At 39.3% G+C, this 14,757-nt stretch overlaps 1 protein-coding gene across 1 annotated transcript; it reads left to right on the forward strand.

The window, feature by feature from the left end:
- The first annotated feature begins 1,542 nt into the window (after positions 1 to 1,542).
- LOC132650788 (zinc finger protein 431-like) lies at positions 1,543 to 11,166 on the forward strand. Its single transcript, XM_060376105.1, has 4 exons — positions 1,543 to 1,621; positions 7,780 to 7,906; positions 8,116 to 8,176; positions 9,760 to 11,166. The coding sequence occupies exons 1-4, from the start codon at positions 1,559 to 1,561 to the stop codon at positions 10,646 to 10,648; spliced, it is 1,140 nt and encodes a 379-aa protein (XP_060232088.1). The 5' UTR covers positions 1,543 to 1,558; the 3' UTR covers positions 10,649 to 11,166.
- Positions 11,167 to 14,757: the final 3,591 nt, after the last annotated feature.

Consider the following 14,757-nt stretch of genomic DNA (forward strand, 5'->3'; position numbering starts at 1 on the left):
TATACTATCTTTACTATTTTTAGATATGTGCCTTTGTCCCTGGTCTCTCCAAGACTTTAAACAAGAATAACAGTTGGATATTGTCAAATGCTTTTTCAGCATTTAAGAAAATGGTCTTTTTTTTAAATTTGTTTATACAGTGGATTACATTGATGGATTCCATATACTTAACCACCCTTGCATGCCTGGGATGAAGCCTACTTGGTCATGGTGGATGATATCTTTGATATGTTCTTGGATTTGGTTTGCAAGTATTTTATTGAGTATTTTTACATCATTGTTCATAAAAGAGATTGGTCTGAAGTTCTCTTTCTTTTTGGGGATCTTTGAGGATTTATCAAGGTGACTGTGGTCTCACCAAAGGAATTTGGTCATGTTGCATCCATTTCTATTTTGTGAAATAATTTGGAGAATATCAGTATTCGCTCTTCTTTGAAGGTCTTGTAGAATTCTGCTCTGAAATCACCTTGGATTTTTTTTGGTTGGGAGTATTTTGATGGATGCCTCTATTGCCTTATTCACTATAAGACTATTTAATATCTTTACCTGATGGTGATTCAACTTTGCTAAGTGGATTTTAAAGAGAATTGTATATTTCATTTAGATTTTCAAATTTTGGGGCATATAGGCTTTTGACATAAAAGGTAATGGTTCTTTGGATTTTCTCAGTGTCTATTACATCTTTTTCTTTCAGACTTTGTTGGTTTGGATAGTATCTTTCTGCCATTTACTTAGTTTGGCTAAGAATTTGTCTGTGTTTTTTATTTTCTCAAAGAACTAGCTCTTGGTTTCGTTGATTCTTTGAATTATTATCTTTGTTTCTAATTTATTGATATCAGGCCTGAGTTTGTTTTTTCCTAGTGGTCTACTCTTGCTGGGTGTGTCTGCTTCTTTTTTTCCTAGGTCTTTCAGGTATGCCATTAAGTTGCTTGTATGGGATGTCTCCAATAGCTTATGATGGCCTTTGTTGCTATTCAAACTCCTCTTTGGACTGCTTTCATTGCATCCCATATGAAGTTGAGAAATCTTCTATCAAGGTTTGTAAAGTATTCTGTTGGTATTTTGATGGAAATTTCATTGAATCTGTAGATTGCTTTTGGTAAGATGTCCATTTTTACTATGTTAACCCTGCCAAGCCATGAGTATTGGACATAGTTCCATATTCTGATATCTTCTTCTAATTCTTTCTTCAGAGACTTGAAGTTTTTTTTTTTTTTTTTTTTCATACAAGTCTTTGACTTGCTTGGATATGGTCACACCAAGGTACTTTATGTCCTTTGTGGCTATTTTGAAGGGTGTTGTTTCCCTAATTTCTTTCTCAGCCCTTTTGTCTTTTGTATACAGGAGTGCTACTGATTTTTTTGAGTTAATTTTGTATCCAGCCACTTTGCTGATGGTGTTTATCATCTGTAAGAGTTCCCTGGTAGAAGTTTTGGAGTTACTCAGGTATACTATCGTATAATCTGCAAATAGTGATACTTTGACCTCTTCCTTTCCAATTTGTATCCTTTTGGTCTCCTTTAATTTTCTTCTTGTTCTAGCAAGGACTTCAAGAACTATGTTGAAGAGATATGGAGAGAGTGAGCGGCCTTGCCTTGTCCATGAATTCAGTGGGATTGCTGTAAGTTTCTCTCCGTTTAGTTTGATGTTAGCTACAGGCTTGCTGTATATTGCTTTTACTATGTTTAGGTATGTGCCTTGTATCCCTGATCTCTCCAATAGTTTAAACATGAATGGATGCTGGATTTTATTTCAAATGCTTTTTCAGCATCTAAGGAGATTATCATTTGTTTTTTTTTCTTTCAATTTTTTAATATTGTGGATCACATTGATGGATTTTTGTATAGCGAACCACCCCTGCATACTTGGCATGAAGCCTACATGGTCATAGTGGATGATATATTTGATGTGTTCTTGTATTGGGTTTGCAAAGTATTTTGTTGAGTATTTTTGCATCAATGTTCATAAGGGAGATTGGCCTGAAATTCTCTTTCTTTGTTGGGTCTTTGTGAGGTTTAGGTTACAAGGTGACTGTGGTTTCAATGAATGAGTTTCGTAGTGTTCCTTCTGTTCCTATTTTGTGGAATAAATTGAAGATAGCTGGAGTTACCTCTTCTTTGAAGGTGTGGTAGAATTCTGCACTGAAACCATCTGGTCCTGAGCTTTTTGTGGATTGGAGTCTTGAGGAATGCTATTTTCTTAGTGGATAAAGGACTATTTTATTGATTTACCTGCTCTTGATTCAGCTTTGGTAAGTGTAATTGATTAAGAAAATTGTCCATTTCATTTAGGTTTTCAAATTTTGTGGCATATAGACTTTTGAAGTAAGTCCTAACGATTGTTTGGATTTCCCTAGTGTCTTTTGTTTTGTCCCATTTTCATTTCTGATTTTTTAAATTTGGATAATCTCTCTCTGCCTTTTAGTTAGTTTGGCTAAGGATCTGTCTATCTTGTTAATTTTCTCAAAGAACCAGCTCTTAGTTTCATTGATTCTTTGAAATGTTTTATTTGTTTCTAATTTATTGATTTCAGTCCTGAGTTTGATTATTTCCAGGTGTCTATTCTTTTTGGTGTGTCTGCTTCTATTTTTCTAGGGCCTTTAGATGAGCTATTAAGTTGATTGTGTGAGATGTTGCAAATTTCTTCTTGAAGGCACTTAGTGCTATGAACTTTCCTCTTAGCACTGCTTTCATTGTCTCCCATAAGTTTGGTTGTGTTGTGTCTTCATTTCCATTAAATTCTAGGAAGACTTTAATTTCTTTCTTTATTTCTTCCCTGACCCAGCTGTCATTTAGTAGTGAGTTGTTCAGTTTCTATGTGAGTGTAGGCTTTTTGCTATTTCTGTTGTTCTTGAGGTCCAGCTTTAGTCCATGGTAATTAGATAGGTTACAAGGTATTATTTCAATCTTCTTATATCTGTTGAGACTCACTTGTGGCCAATGATATGGTCTATTTTGGAGAAGGTTCCATGAGGTGCTGAGAAGAAGGTAAATTCTTTTGTCTTTGGGTGTAAGATTCTGTAGATATCATTTAGGTCCATTTGATACATGACCTCTATTAGAGATATTGTTTCTTTGTTTAATTTCTGTTGTTTACCTGTCCTTTGTTGAGAGTGGGGTGATGAAGTCTCCCAGTAGTAATGTATGGGGATCTGTGTACAGTTTAGGTTTTATTAATGTTTCATTTACAAAAGTGGGTACCTTTGTATTGGGGGCATAGATGTTCAGAATTTTGATTTCTTCTTGGTGGAATTTTCCTTTGATGAGTATGGAATGATCTTCCTCATGTCTTTTGATTAATTTTGGTTGAAAATCTATTTTATTAGATATTAGAATGGCTACTCCTGCATGTTTCTTGGGTCCATTTGCTTGGACCCTTCCAGCTCTTTACTCTCAGGTAATGTCTATCTTTGTGACTTAGATGTGTTTCTTGTATGCAACAGTTTGTTGGGTCTTGTTTAAGTATTCATTCTGTTAGTCTGTGTCTTTATTGGAGAGTTAACTCCATTGATTTTGAGGGAAATTAATGACCAGTAGCTGTTAGTTCCATTTATTTATTTATTTATTTATTTATTTATTTATTTATTTATTTATTTTTTAGTTCCTTTTATTTTGATGTTGCTTGTGGTAATGTGTTTGTGTGCTTGGTTACTTTTAGTTTTGCTGTAGTGACATTATTTATTTCCTGTGTTTGCCTGAATGTAGTTAGCTTTCCTGGGTTGTAGTTTTCCTTCTAGGAGCTTCTGTACCTCTGGATTTGTGGGTAGGTGTTGTTTAAATTTGTTTTTGTCATTAAATATCTTGTTTGCTCCATCTCTAATGACTGAGACTTTTGCTGGGTATAGTAGCCTAGGCAGACATCTATGTTCTCTTAGGGTCTGCATGATATCTGTTCAGGGCCTTATGGCTTTCATAGTCTCTGTTGAGAAGTCAGGTGTGATTCTGATGGGTTTGCCATTATATGTTACTTGATCTTTTTCCTTTGCAGCTTTTAGTATTTTTTCTTTGTTCTGTATACTTACTGTTTATTATATGGTGGGAGAATTTTCTTTTCTGATCCAATTTATTGGGTGTTCTGTAGGCCTCTTGTATTCCTATAGACCTCTCTTTTAAATTGGTGAAATTTTCTTCTATGATTTTGCTGAAAATATTTTCTGAGCCTTGGAGGAAGGAAACTCTTTTTCCTCTATTCCTATTATTCTTAGGTTTTGCCTTTTCATGTTGTCTTGGATTTCTTGGATGGTCAGGAATTTTGTAGATTTAACATTTTCTTTGATGAATACATTGATTTCTTCCATTGTGTCTTCCACACCTGAGATTCTTTCTTCCATCTCTCATAGTCTATTGGCTATGCTTACCTGTGTAGTTCCTGTTTTCTTCCCTAAGTTCTTTCTCTCCACAATTTCCTCAATTTGTGTTTTCTTTAATTTTTCCAATTCTATTATCAGATCTTGAGCCATTTTATTGATTTCCTTCACCTGTCTGACTATATTTTCCTTCAATTCCTTCAGCTGTTTGTTTGAATTTAATTTCTTTCAGTGATTTAAGTATTTCCTCTCTAAAGAAAGGCCACAGATTGTTTGGCTGAAACTTCCTGTATTTCTTTAAGGATGGCCATAATCTGTTTGACTTTATCTTCTTCCATTTCTTTGCAGATGGCAATAATCTGTTTGAATTTATCTTCATCTAGGTCTTTACGCAGTTTATTTTTTTCCTCTATTATCCTGTTCATAAGCACAGATGTAAGGTCATCTTCTTGAATTTCATTTACACTGGGTTATCCAGGGCTGCTTGCTCCTGGATAACTTGTTCTAGGGATGCCATATTGCTCTGTCTTTTGTTGGTTGAGCTTTTGTGCTGGCCTCTACCCATTAGGCTATCTGAGGTGTGGGGGGTTAGTTTCTGGTACTTCCTGGGATCCTATAGTGGGTCGAATACCCTTGACAGGAAGATGATTTTTCCCAAAGGAGGCCTCCTCAGCTTTTTGGGTATGGTCACTGAATGGCAGGTGTTTTTCCGGAATTGCCACAGCTCACCTCAGGTGTACAGACCTGAGTACTAATTGTGGCCTTTGTTAGTAAAGGGGGCTCTCCTCTCACCCAGAGAAGTCCTAGAGACAGCTGTGCTGCTGCTGGGTTTCTTGATGTAAATTTAGTGAGCTTGCTGCTGTAACCTGGGTGCCCTGGGGTTTGGTCAGTTTAGTTAAGGATAACTGGTTGTCCCTTGGGGCAGTATCTGGGGGTTGATATCAGGGAACCCAGGCTTCTGGAGGTCTGAGTTTGGAGCTCTCTTTCCCAGTACCCAAGTGCTAATCAGTGACACATGAGCACTACTCTCATGTGTACAGCAAGAGGCTAGAGTCTGGAGCCTGTGTATAACCAGAAACTTTTCTGGAGATAGGTGTCCTGAGGTAGGGCCAGATATTTCCTCCATCTTTTGGTTTTATCCCAACAGGAAGACCCAGTCTCTACTGTTGGGGGGGGTGTAGAGTGCACAGGCACTTGCTTGAGAATGGTGGCTCCAAGCTGGTGACTGGACAGGAACCTGGGAACTTTTTCCAAGAATATTCCCATATGTGGGGTGGTAGTGGTGGTGGTAGTGGTGGTGGGGTCAGCTGAGTGCTCTAAGCTGGGATCTGCTGTTTCCCTCCCTGTGGGTTTTCTCCCAACAGGAAAACCCAGCATCTAGTGCCCTTGGGCACACAGTTCTGTCAGTGACGAAGAGTCGGGTGGGAGGGGCTGGTGGCTGGAACCCCACTCAGGGCTGGCTGCTGTGTACCCACAGGTCTACAGGACCTTTTCCAGGGATAGACTGGGTGACATTTGGTCAGTCCCACTTGCTTCCTTCCCTGTGGGGTTTTCTTGAGACTGGGACTCCCCGTCTCTGGCGCCCTGGGGTGCACAGTTTAGCCTGGGAAATTGATCAGGACATGCTTCTTGGGTCTTTTTGCTTGAAAACCCTACTCCTGCCACAACAGCCCAGGGAATTTTACAGGGATTAGCTGGGTACTCTGAGGTTGAACCCAATTGTTTTTCTCAACATTGGGTTTCTTATCACCTGGTAAATACAGTCAATGGTGTTTGGGGGCCAATAGTTCCAACAATTTGTCACTGTGCAGTCTCTGCTACCCCGCTGATCAGACACAGTGTGGGATCAGGTCTGCCATCTGGGATCTGTTTTTAATTTTTACTGAATATGAGTATTTTGATTGTATGCATGAATATGAACCTCTTGCGTGCCTGATCATCACAGTAGTCCAAAGATGTGTTCATAATTCATGAACTTATAGCAACTGATAGTAGCGGGTCCCAGTTAAACACTGACAATTGAGCCCAATTATTTGAAAGAGCAGCAAGAGCTCCTCAATGCTGAACCATCTCTCCTGTCTTATGTTGCTTATTTCAGATCATCATTTATATTGTTAATATTTTCATCTTTCTATTTTTAGCTGTTTAAACATGCATTCCCTTTTAGTAAGATCTTATTAAAGTTACAGTTTAAGCTAGGGCAGTGCAGATTTCTGGAAAATGAATACACAACTGGAGTGAGTGTATAATTCCTTGTAGAAGCTTCAGTAAAGACCTCTCAGTTATTTCAATCGTTTGTATTTGTTTGATTGACTTTTAGGGGAGGCTCTGTCTTACTATATAGGTCTGGCTGTCCTAGAACTCTTTGTATAGATCATGCTAGCATCCAATTCAATAAGATACACCTGCCTCTGCCTCCTGAGTGATGAAATTAAAGGCACAACAGAATACACACAGCTTGTCGATCATTTTTTGTTGTTAGTAATTGTTCATAAATTTCTCTGATGTGTACTTAGTACTGTCCATCTCTTAATTTCTCTGTGTGTCTCTGTCTCTCTCTTTCATTTCGCTCTCTCCTCTCTGTTGGTCTTTGTCCACATGAATTACCATGACTATTCCAAAGCTATATCCTATTCAAAAAGTTCAGATATGATTCAGATATGACACAGTTAAACTTCATTATTCAGTTTTCTTCTAAAATGACTTAGTGATAACATTAACACTTATTTTTAATAGAAAAGTTATAATCTTTATTTTAAACTATAGACTATACATGATGTAGAAAGGAAAGTGTACAAAACAATGATCAAAGAATTATCATGTGTTGTATGCCTTTTCTTTTGTCTGGTTACTCAGAAATATGATGTTATCCGCTATGATTATTGTTGCTTGCCACTCACATCATTTTTATCCATCTATTGACTGTAGTCCACTTTCCCTTCCACAAATATATGAGCCCCCCTTTTCATATACTTATATGGCACATCTCTAAGCCCTGGTGAAAACATGATATTCAGTACCATGTTGTCTTTTGACTGATGTCACCCATCTGTTCACTGTCCCCTGATATCCACATCTCATTTGTTGCTAGATAAAATATGATGACTGTGTCTTTTCCTTCCACCTGTCTCATGACAGGCTCCTGACCTACTTGCCCAAGTAATTGAAGATGATTCATAGATCACTCAAGAACCCAACTAATGGCTACGTCATACACATGTCTTACAAACTAATACAACACCTTTAACATAGGTTTTCAAAGCAAGCCTTTTGTTTCCTTTACAATCTAACCTTTAGGCTTTTTCTTCTCCCATCCTTCACCTGATTCACAGCACCCAACTCTCTAACACTAGCACTTCTGTGTCAGAAAATAAACAGAAGAAGCCCTAGAATTATATGATTATATTGCCAATGAAGTATAAATTTATATTGTTGCCACTCTTTCTTTTGTACAAATGTATGGCAAATTTTAGAATTCAGTGACCTTCGATGATGTGCATGTGAAATTTAGCCAAGAAGAGTGGGCTTTGTTGGAACCTTCCCAGAAGCAACTCTACAAAGATGTGATGCTAGAGACCTGTAAAAACCTCACTGCTATAGGTAAGACAGCATTTTTTTTCATATTTAAAATAAGGAGACAACTCTTACTTTGTTATTGATTCTCTTCTGTAATTCCAATTGAGACTGAGGAGGAATGAAGTGATTAAATCAAGCATGGTTCTAAGGGTCACAAGAAGATAGTGATTTGAGTTTTGCCTTAATAATAATATATTTCAAAATAATATATATTTTCTGGTACTATATTTTAGGCTACAATTGGGAACACCATAATATTGGAGAACATTTTCAAAGTTCTACAAGTAATAAAAGGTAACTTTATGTGCACAATGATACAGATATGAATCTTAAGAAATTTTAATGTGTCCTGGAAGTTTGTTTGTCTGTTTGTTGGCTGCTTTTTTTTCTGTTTTCGAAATAGTTTTTGTTTTCTGTGTAGCTGTGGCTTGGCTTAGACTTGCTTATTAGACCAGAATGACCTCAACATCACACAGATCTGCCTGCTTCTGCCTCCACAAGTGCTGGAATTAAAGGCATGTACCAGCACAGCTGGCTGTGTCCTAGAAGTTTTAAAGAAAAGCAACAGTGTACAAACAATACTGCTTTAAGTGTACTGATGATCATTAAAATCTAACAATTCCATGTACTTCAATGTCAGGTATCTGATTTGGGTTTGCAAGGCACTCCCCTAAGATAGAAGAAAACAAAATAATATTGTAATTGAAAATACCATTTGAATCATATGGACATTACAGCTACTGACTTGAACTGCCAATATGATTAGTCTCATTCTATCTAATCAGATATTGTAAGAGGTATACACATTGAATAAGTGATCAGTATGTGTCCAAAACCTTCTAATGAGCAAATATTTCATAGGACAACCAGTGTTACTCATATTCATGCAGTAACACTGTAAAGTTTAGTGAAAGGTGCAGCTTATGAGAATCAAGAATATTGTTGAGGGGAAACATTAATCACTATATGACATGTCTATGATGAACAAAAAACAAACTGTTAATTCAATGTGGGAATCTTTTATTATTCTTGTAAATTAAACTGGTATATCATATGTCAAAATGCTTTTGTGACACATGAGCATAGGGATATTGATAGAAGCAGTGTCCCTCTCTTTCTCCAAGAACAATTCTTTTTGTAGAAGTCCGCACTGTGAATAAATTTTCTGAATGTGATAAGTGGTTACTGTTAATTGATTTTGCAACTTAACTGAGAATTCATCAGCAAACTCATACTGCTGAAAATACCTACAAATACTAGGAATTTGGAACTTCTTCTGATTGTCCTTGCTCACTTTGTAAATGAAGTATCATTCATACAGTACAAAAATTTTTGAATGGGATTGCTGTGGTAAAACTCTGAATTCTAACAATACTATTCATATATAGGAGAAAACCTCTTATAGAAAAAATGATGCTACAAAAGTGAATCACATAACAAATGCTCTTACCATCACAGGGATTTTCAAAAATACCCATAATGAAGGCGAATACCATGAAAGTAAATAAAGTGATAAAACTTTAAAATTTGATTCTTCTTTACCATTACACCAAATTATGAAATTAATTCATATAGATAAATATATTTATTAGTGTAATGAAATGTAAATCTTTTACATGTGCCAATTAGCTTTGCAGGCATGAAAGCAGTCATAAAGGAGAGAATCCCTTTGAATGCACTCTATGTGGTAAAGCCTTCCCCTATACCACTGTCCTCATGTGGCATAAAAGAACACACACAGGAGAGAAGTCTTATAAATGTAATCAATGTGGTAAAGGCTTTGCAACAAACAGTCATCTCACGCGGCATAAAAGAACACATACTGGAGAGAAACTTTATGAATGTAACCAGTGTGGTAAAGCCTTTGCACAAAACAGTGATCTCATACGGCATAAAAAAACACACACTGGAGAGAAACCTTATGCATGTAATGAGTGTGGTAAAGCCTTTGCACAAATCAGTACTCTCTTAAGCCATAAAAGAACACACACTGGAGAGAAACCTTATGAATGTAACCAGTGTGGTAAAGCATTTGCACAAAACAGTACTCTCTTAAGCCATAAAAGAACACACACTGGAGAGAAACCTTTTGAATGTAATGAGTGTGGTAAAGCCTTTGCAAAAAGCAGTATTCTCTTAAGCCATAAAAGAGCACACACTGGAGAGAAACCTTATGAATGTAACCAGTGTGGTAAAGCCTTTGCAGAAAACAGTACTCTCTTAAGCCACAAAAGAACACACACTGGAGAGAAACATTATGAATGTACCCAGTGTGGTAAAGCCTTTGTACGAAACAGTGCTCTCATAAGCCATAAAGGAACACACACTGGAGAGAAGCCTTATGAATGTAATGAGTGTGGTAAAGCCTTTGCACAAAACAGTGCTCTCATACAGCATAAAAGAACACACACTGGAGAGAAACCTTATGAATGTAACCAGTGTGGTAAAGCCTTTGCACAAATCAGTACTCTCTTAAGCCATAAAAGAACACACACTGGAGAGAAACCTTATGAATGTAACCAGTGTGGTAAAGCCTTTGCACAAATCAGTACTCTCTTAAGCCATAAAAGAACACACACTGGAGAGAAACCTTATGAATGTAACCAGTGTGGTAAAGCCTTTGCAGAAAACAGCAATCTCATACGGCATAAAAGAACACATACTGGAAAGAAACCTTATAAATATACTCAACATGATAAAGCCCTTGCACAACAGAGTAGTCTCCGAAAACATGAAAAAACACACATTGGAGAGAAACCTTGTTAAGGTAATTAGTGTGATAAAGCCTTTCCATTTAACAGTCATCTCCTAAGACAACAACACATTCTGGAGGGAAACCATATGAATATAACTGTGTGGTAAAGCCTTTGCACATAATGTCTCCTAATACATAAAGGAACACATACTGGAAAGAAGCTGTCTGACTGTAACCAATGTGAAAAAACTTTTGGACTTCAGAATAATCTCCATACTCATGAAAGAAATCCTAATGGACAGAAAGCCTGTGAGTGCTTTTAACATGGTGAAACCATTCCACATTTGTATAATCTTCATCATCATGAAAGGATTCATAATGGAGGAAAACTTATGAATGTGTTAAAATGGTGAGGCTTTTCACAAATCTAGAGCCATCATCATCATAAAAGTATCCTTACTAGAGAGGAATTCTGTGACTATAAGCAATATGGAAAGGCCTTTGTGTTCTTTGGTCTACTGAGATCCAGCAGAACTGAAAAACCAGCTCAATGGAACTGACCTCCCTTTTCTGAAGGGGAAAGGGAATAGGGGCAATAGGAATAGAGGGTAGTACTGGGGGAGGGAAGAGTGGGGGACTATGATTGAAATTTAAAGTAAATAAACTTATTTTTAAAAAGAATACAATGAATGGTGAATATCAATTACATGCAACAGTATTATATAATAAGGTGTTTATGGAAGACTTATTGATAATCTTGATTCTCACCATTTACTGTTTTCAGTTGCCTCACTTTACACAAGAAACTTTGAGTCCAGTGGATGAATATGTAGGGAATGGTGAACTAACACCAGCCAGGAAGTTCTCTGAGAGTATCACAACAGTGGTAGCCTGTAGAAGTTTCTTTGCGTGCACATACCTATGGTTCCAGGGGTTCTATTGAAAACCATCACAACCCAGACTGAATTTTGAGATGTGAGGGAGGAGGCTTTCTCTTCCATGTATGACCCTGCTGCTGGCCTAGTTGTAAAACCATGGCAAGGGTGTGTTTTCTCTGCCTGACTTCATCTGGAGAGTGCCTTTAGACATAGATGCCACCAACCAAAATTGATACATGGCCTTTGACACAGATCCCTGATAACTCCCCTCCCTTCAAATATAGGTTAATTAGGTTCCATGTTCTTTTTCACATGATAGGAATGTGCTGTTTAATGCAAATCAAGCATCCTTGAAGTGCCCTGTTTTAAAAAATTATCTACACTTATTTTAGAGCATCCCAGTCACTCCCCAAGGGGTACATACCCTCTGTTTTCTAGAATTAAAGTTGAACTTACTTTCTAAAGTTGAACTTACTTTCCCCGAGTATTCTGATCTTTGTTATGCTTTGGTGGCTTCCAAGCTTTATACCTCATCTTCTGGGCCTCCTTCCTTCCTGGGCTGGTGGGAAACAGCCTCCAGGCAGCAAGAGAACCACGTTCTCTGAAATGCTTGTGAAAAAAAAATGTTTCACACTTCATAGCATTTCAAATTTCACATGTTTCTTGATGTGAGATGGTAAATCAAACAGTGTCTTGGGGGTGGGACTCTCTAAAATGAGTTATACCTATTGTTTAGTTCACAGTAAGCTTGCAGGCAAGGTTCATGGTATGAAATCATCTGATGTGAGCACAGTGGCCTATGCAGAAGTAATAAGAGCAGAAATTTTATTTCCCTGATTTTAATAGCTGAGTAGTGTTCTGATAATGTGTGGATGGATGGGAGAGGAGGGGAACTCCCCCTATGAGAGGATTAGGGGAAAGGGTTTGGGGGAAAGAGGGAAGAAGTGTGGACCAGTAGGAGTTGAGGGAGTGACCTTTAAAAGGGGTATACAACGAATAAATTGTGAAAAAATAAAAATGATTAATAACATACAAATTAATTAGAAAAGCAAAACGACAGCAAAAATTTGAGTCCAGTCTGGGTACCCACCCTCCCTCAAAGAAAAGAAAGAAGATATAAAGAAAGCAAAGAAAAATAGAATCTTTGTCTTTGCCACCTTTCTTCCTTGTGAGCTCATTTTTTAATCATTACCTAGTGGAGACCAAACTGCTCAGTCTGAAGTTTATATTTCCATAGATGTAGGTTTCATACCTGGAACAAAAGGCAGAGGTTCATATTTAACATATCAATACAGAACTAGCTGCCAATTTTTTCCCAGCAATCCCTCAGTTCTTCCATGTTTTACGGTCCTCAAGGCTGGCATAGCCCACCCAATACCCTGAATTCATACCTCCCTGCAAGTTCACACCTCCTACCATGCTCACACCTCCCTGGACGCTCTCATCTACCACACTCACACCTCCCTGCACGTTCATACCTTCTTGCATGTTCACCCTTCCCTACAGGTTCAAATCTCCCTGCAAGTTCACACCTCCTACTACACTCACACCTCCATTCATGCTCACACCTCCTACAAGGCTCACACCTTCTTGCCCGCTCACATCTCCTTGCACGGTCACACCTCCCTACATGTTCACACATCCCCACACGCTCACACATCCCCACATGCTCACATCTCCCTGCAAGTTCATACCTCCTACCATGCTCACATCTCCCTGCATGCTCACACCTCCCTGTATGCTCACACCTCCATGCACACTCATGCCTCCCTGCACAGTCACACCTATCTGCACATTCACACCTACCTGCACATTTACACCTCCCTACATGTTCAAAACTCCTTGCAGGCTCACACCTCCCTGCATGTTCACACCTCTCTCACACCTCCATGCAAGTTTACACCTTCTAGCATGCTCACACCTCCCTTGATGCTCACACCTACAAGGCTCACATCCCCCTGCATGCTCAAACCTCCCTGCATGCTCACATATCCCTGCACGTTCACACCTTCTACCATGCTCACAGCTCCCTGCAGGCTCACACCTCCCTGCATGCTAACACCTTTGTGCACATTCACACCTCTGTGCAGGTTTGCACCTCTCTACATGTTCACACCTCCCTGCAGGCTCACATGTCCCTACATGTTCATACCTCCCTACAAGCTCACACCTCTCTTCAAGTTTACAGCTTCTACCATGCTCACACCTCCCTGCACACTCTCTCCTACAAGGCTCACACCTCCCTGGATGCTCACACCTACTATGCTCACAGCTCCCTGCATACTTACAGTTCCCTGCACATTCACACATCCTTGCACATTCACACCTCCCTGTATGCTCACACCTCCCTGCAAGTTCACACCTTATATCATGCTCACACCTCCCTGCATGCACACACCTACCTGCACATTCACAGCTCTGTGCACATTCATACCTCTCTACATGTTCACACCTCCCTGCATGCTCACACCTCACTGCACGCCCACTCCTCCTACAAGCCTCACACCTCTCTGGATGCTCATAAGTACTACGCTCACAGCTCCCTGCACACGTAAACCTCCTTGCATATTCACATCTTCCTACATGTTCACACCTCCCTAAAATTTCACACCTTCTTCCATGCTCACACCTCCCTGCAAGTTCACACCTCCTACCATGCTCTCACCTCCCTGCATGCTCACAACTCCCTGAAGATTCACACCTCCTTGCACCTTCACACCTCCCTACAGGTTCACAACTCCCTGCAGGTTCACACCTCATACCATGCAAACACCTCCCTGCAATTTCACACCTCATACCATGCTCACACCTCCCTGCATGCACACACCCACCTGCACATTCACAGCTCCGTGCACATTTACACCTATCTACATGTTCACACCTCCCTGCACATTCACATATACCTGCATGTTCACAACTCCCTACAAGCTCACACCTCCCTGCAAGTTCACTCCTCCTACCATGCTCACACCTCACTGCACACTCACTCCTCCTACAAGGCTCACACCGCCCTGGACGCTCACACCTACCATGCTCACGGCTCTCTGCATGCACACACCTCCTTGCATGCTCACACTTCCTGCATGCTCACACCTCCTTGCATGTTCACCCATCCCTACATGTTCACATCTCCCTGCAGGTTCACACCTCATGCCATGCTCACAACTCCCTGCAAGTTCACACATCCTACCATGCTCATACCACCCTGCATTCTCACACCTCCTATGAGGCTCACGCCTACTTGCCTGCTCACACCTCCCTGCATGCTCACACCTCCCTGCACATTCACGCCTCCTTGCATG

Source organism: Meriones unguiculatus (assembly GCF_030254825.1).
Source record: "Meriones unguiculatus strain TT.TT164.6M chromosome 13 unlocalized genomic scaffold, Bangor_MerUng_6.1 Chr13_unordered_Scaffold_33, whole genome shotgun sequence".
Lineage (NCBI taxonomy): Eukaryota > Metazoa > Chordata > Mammalia > Rodentia > Muridae > Meriones > Meriones unguiculatus.

Coding starts and splice junctions, on each gene's coding strand:
- LOC132650788 (XM_060376105.1), top strand. CDS start 1,559: ATGTTGAAGAGATATGGAGAGAGTGAGCGGCCTTGCCTTGTCCATGAA. Junction 1,622..7,779: donor ATGAATTCAGTGGGATTGCT/GTAAGTTTCTCT, acceptor GGCAAATTTTAG/AATTCAGTGACCTTCGATGA. Junction 8,177..9,759: donor AGTTCTACAAGTAATAAAAG/GTAACTTTATGT, acceptor TGCACAAAACAG/TGATCTCATACGGCATAAAA.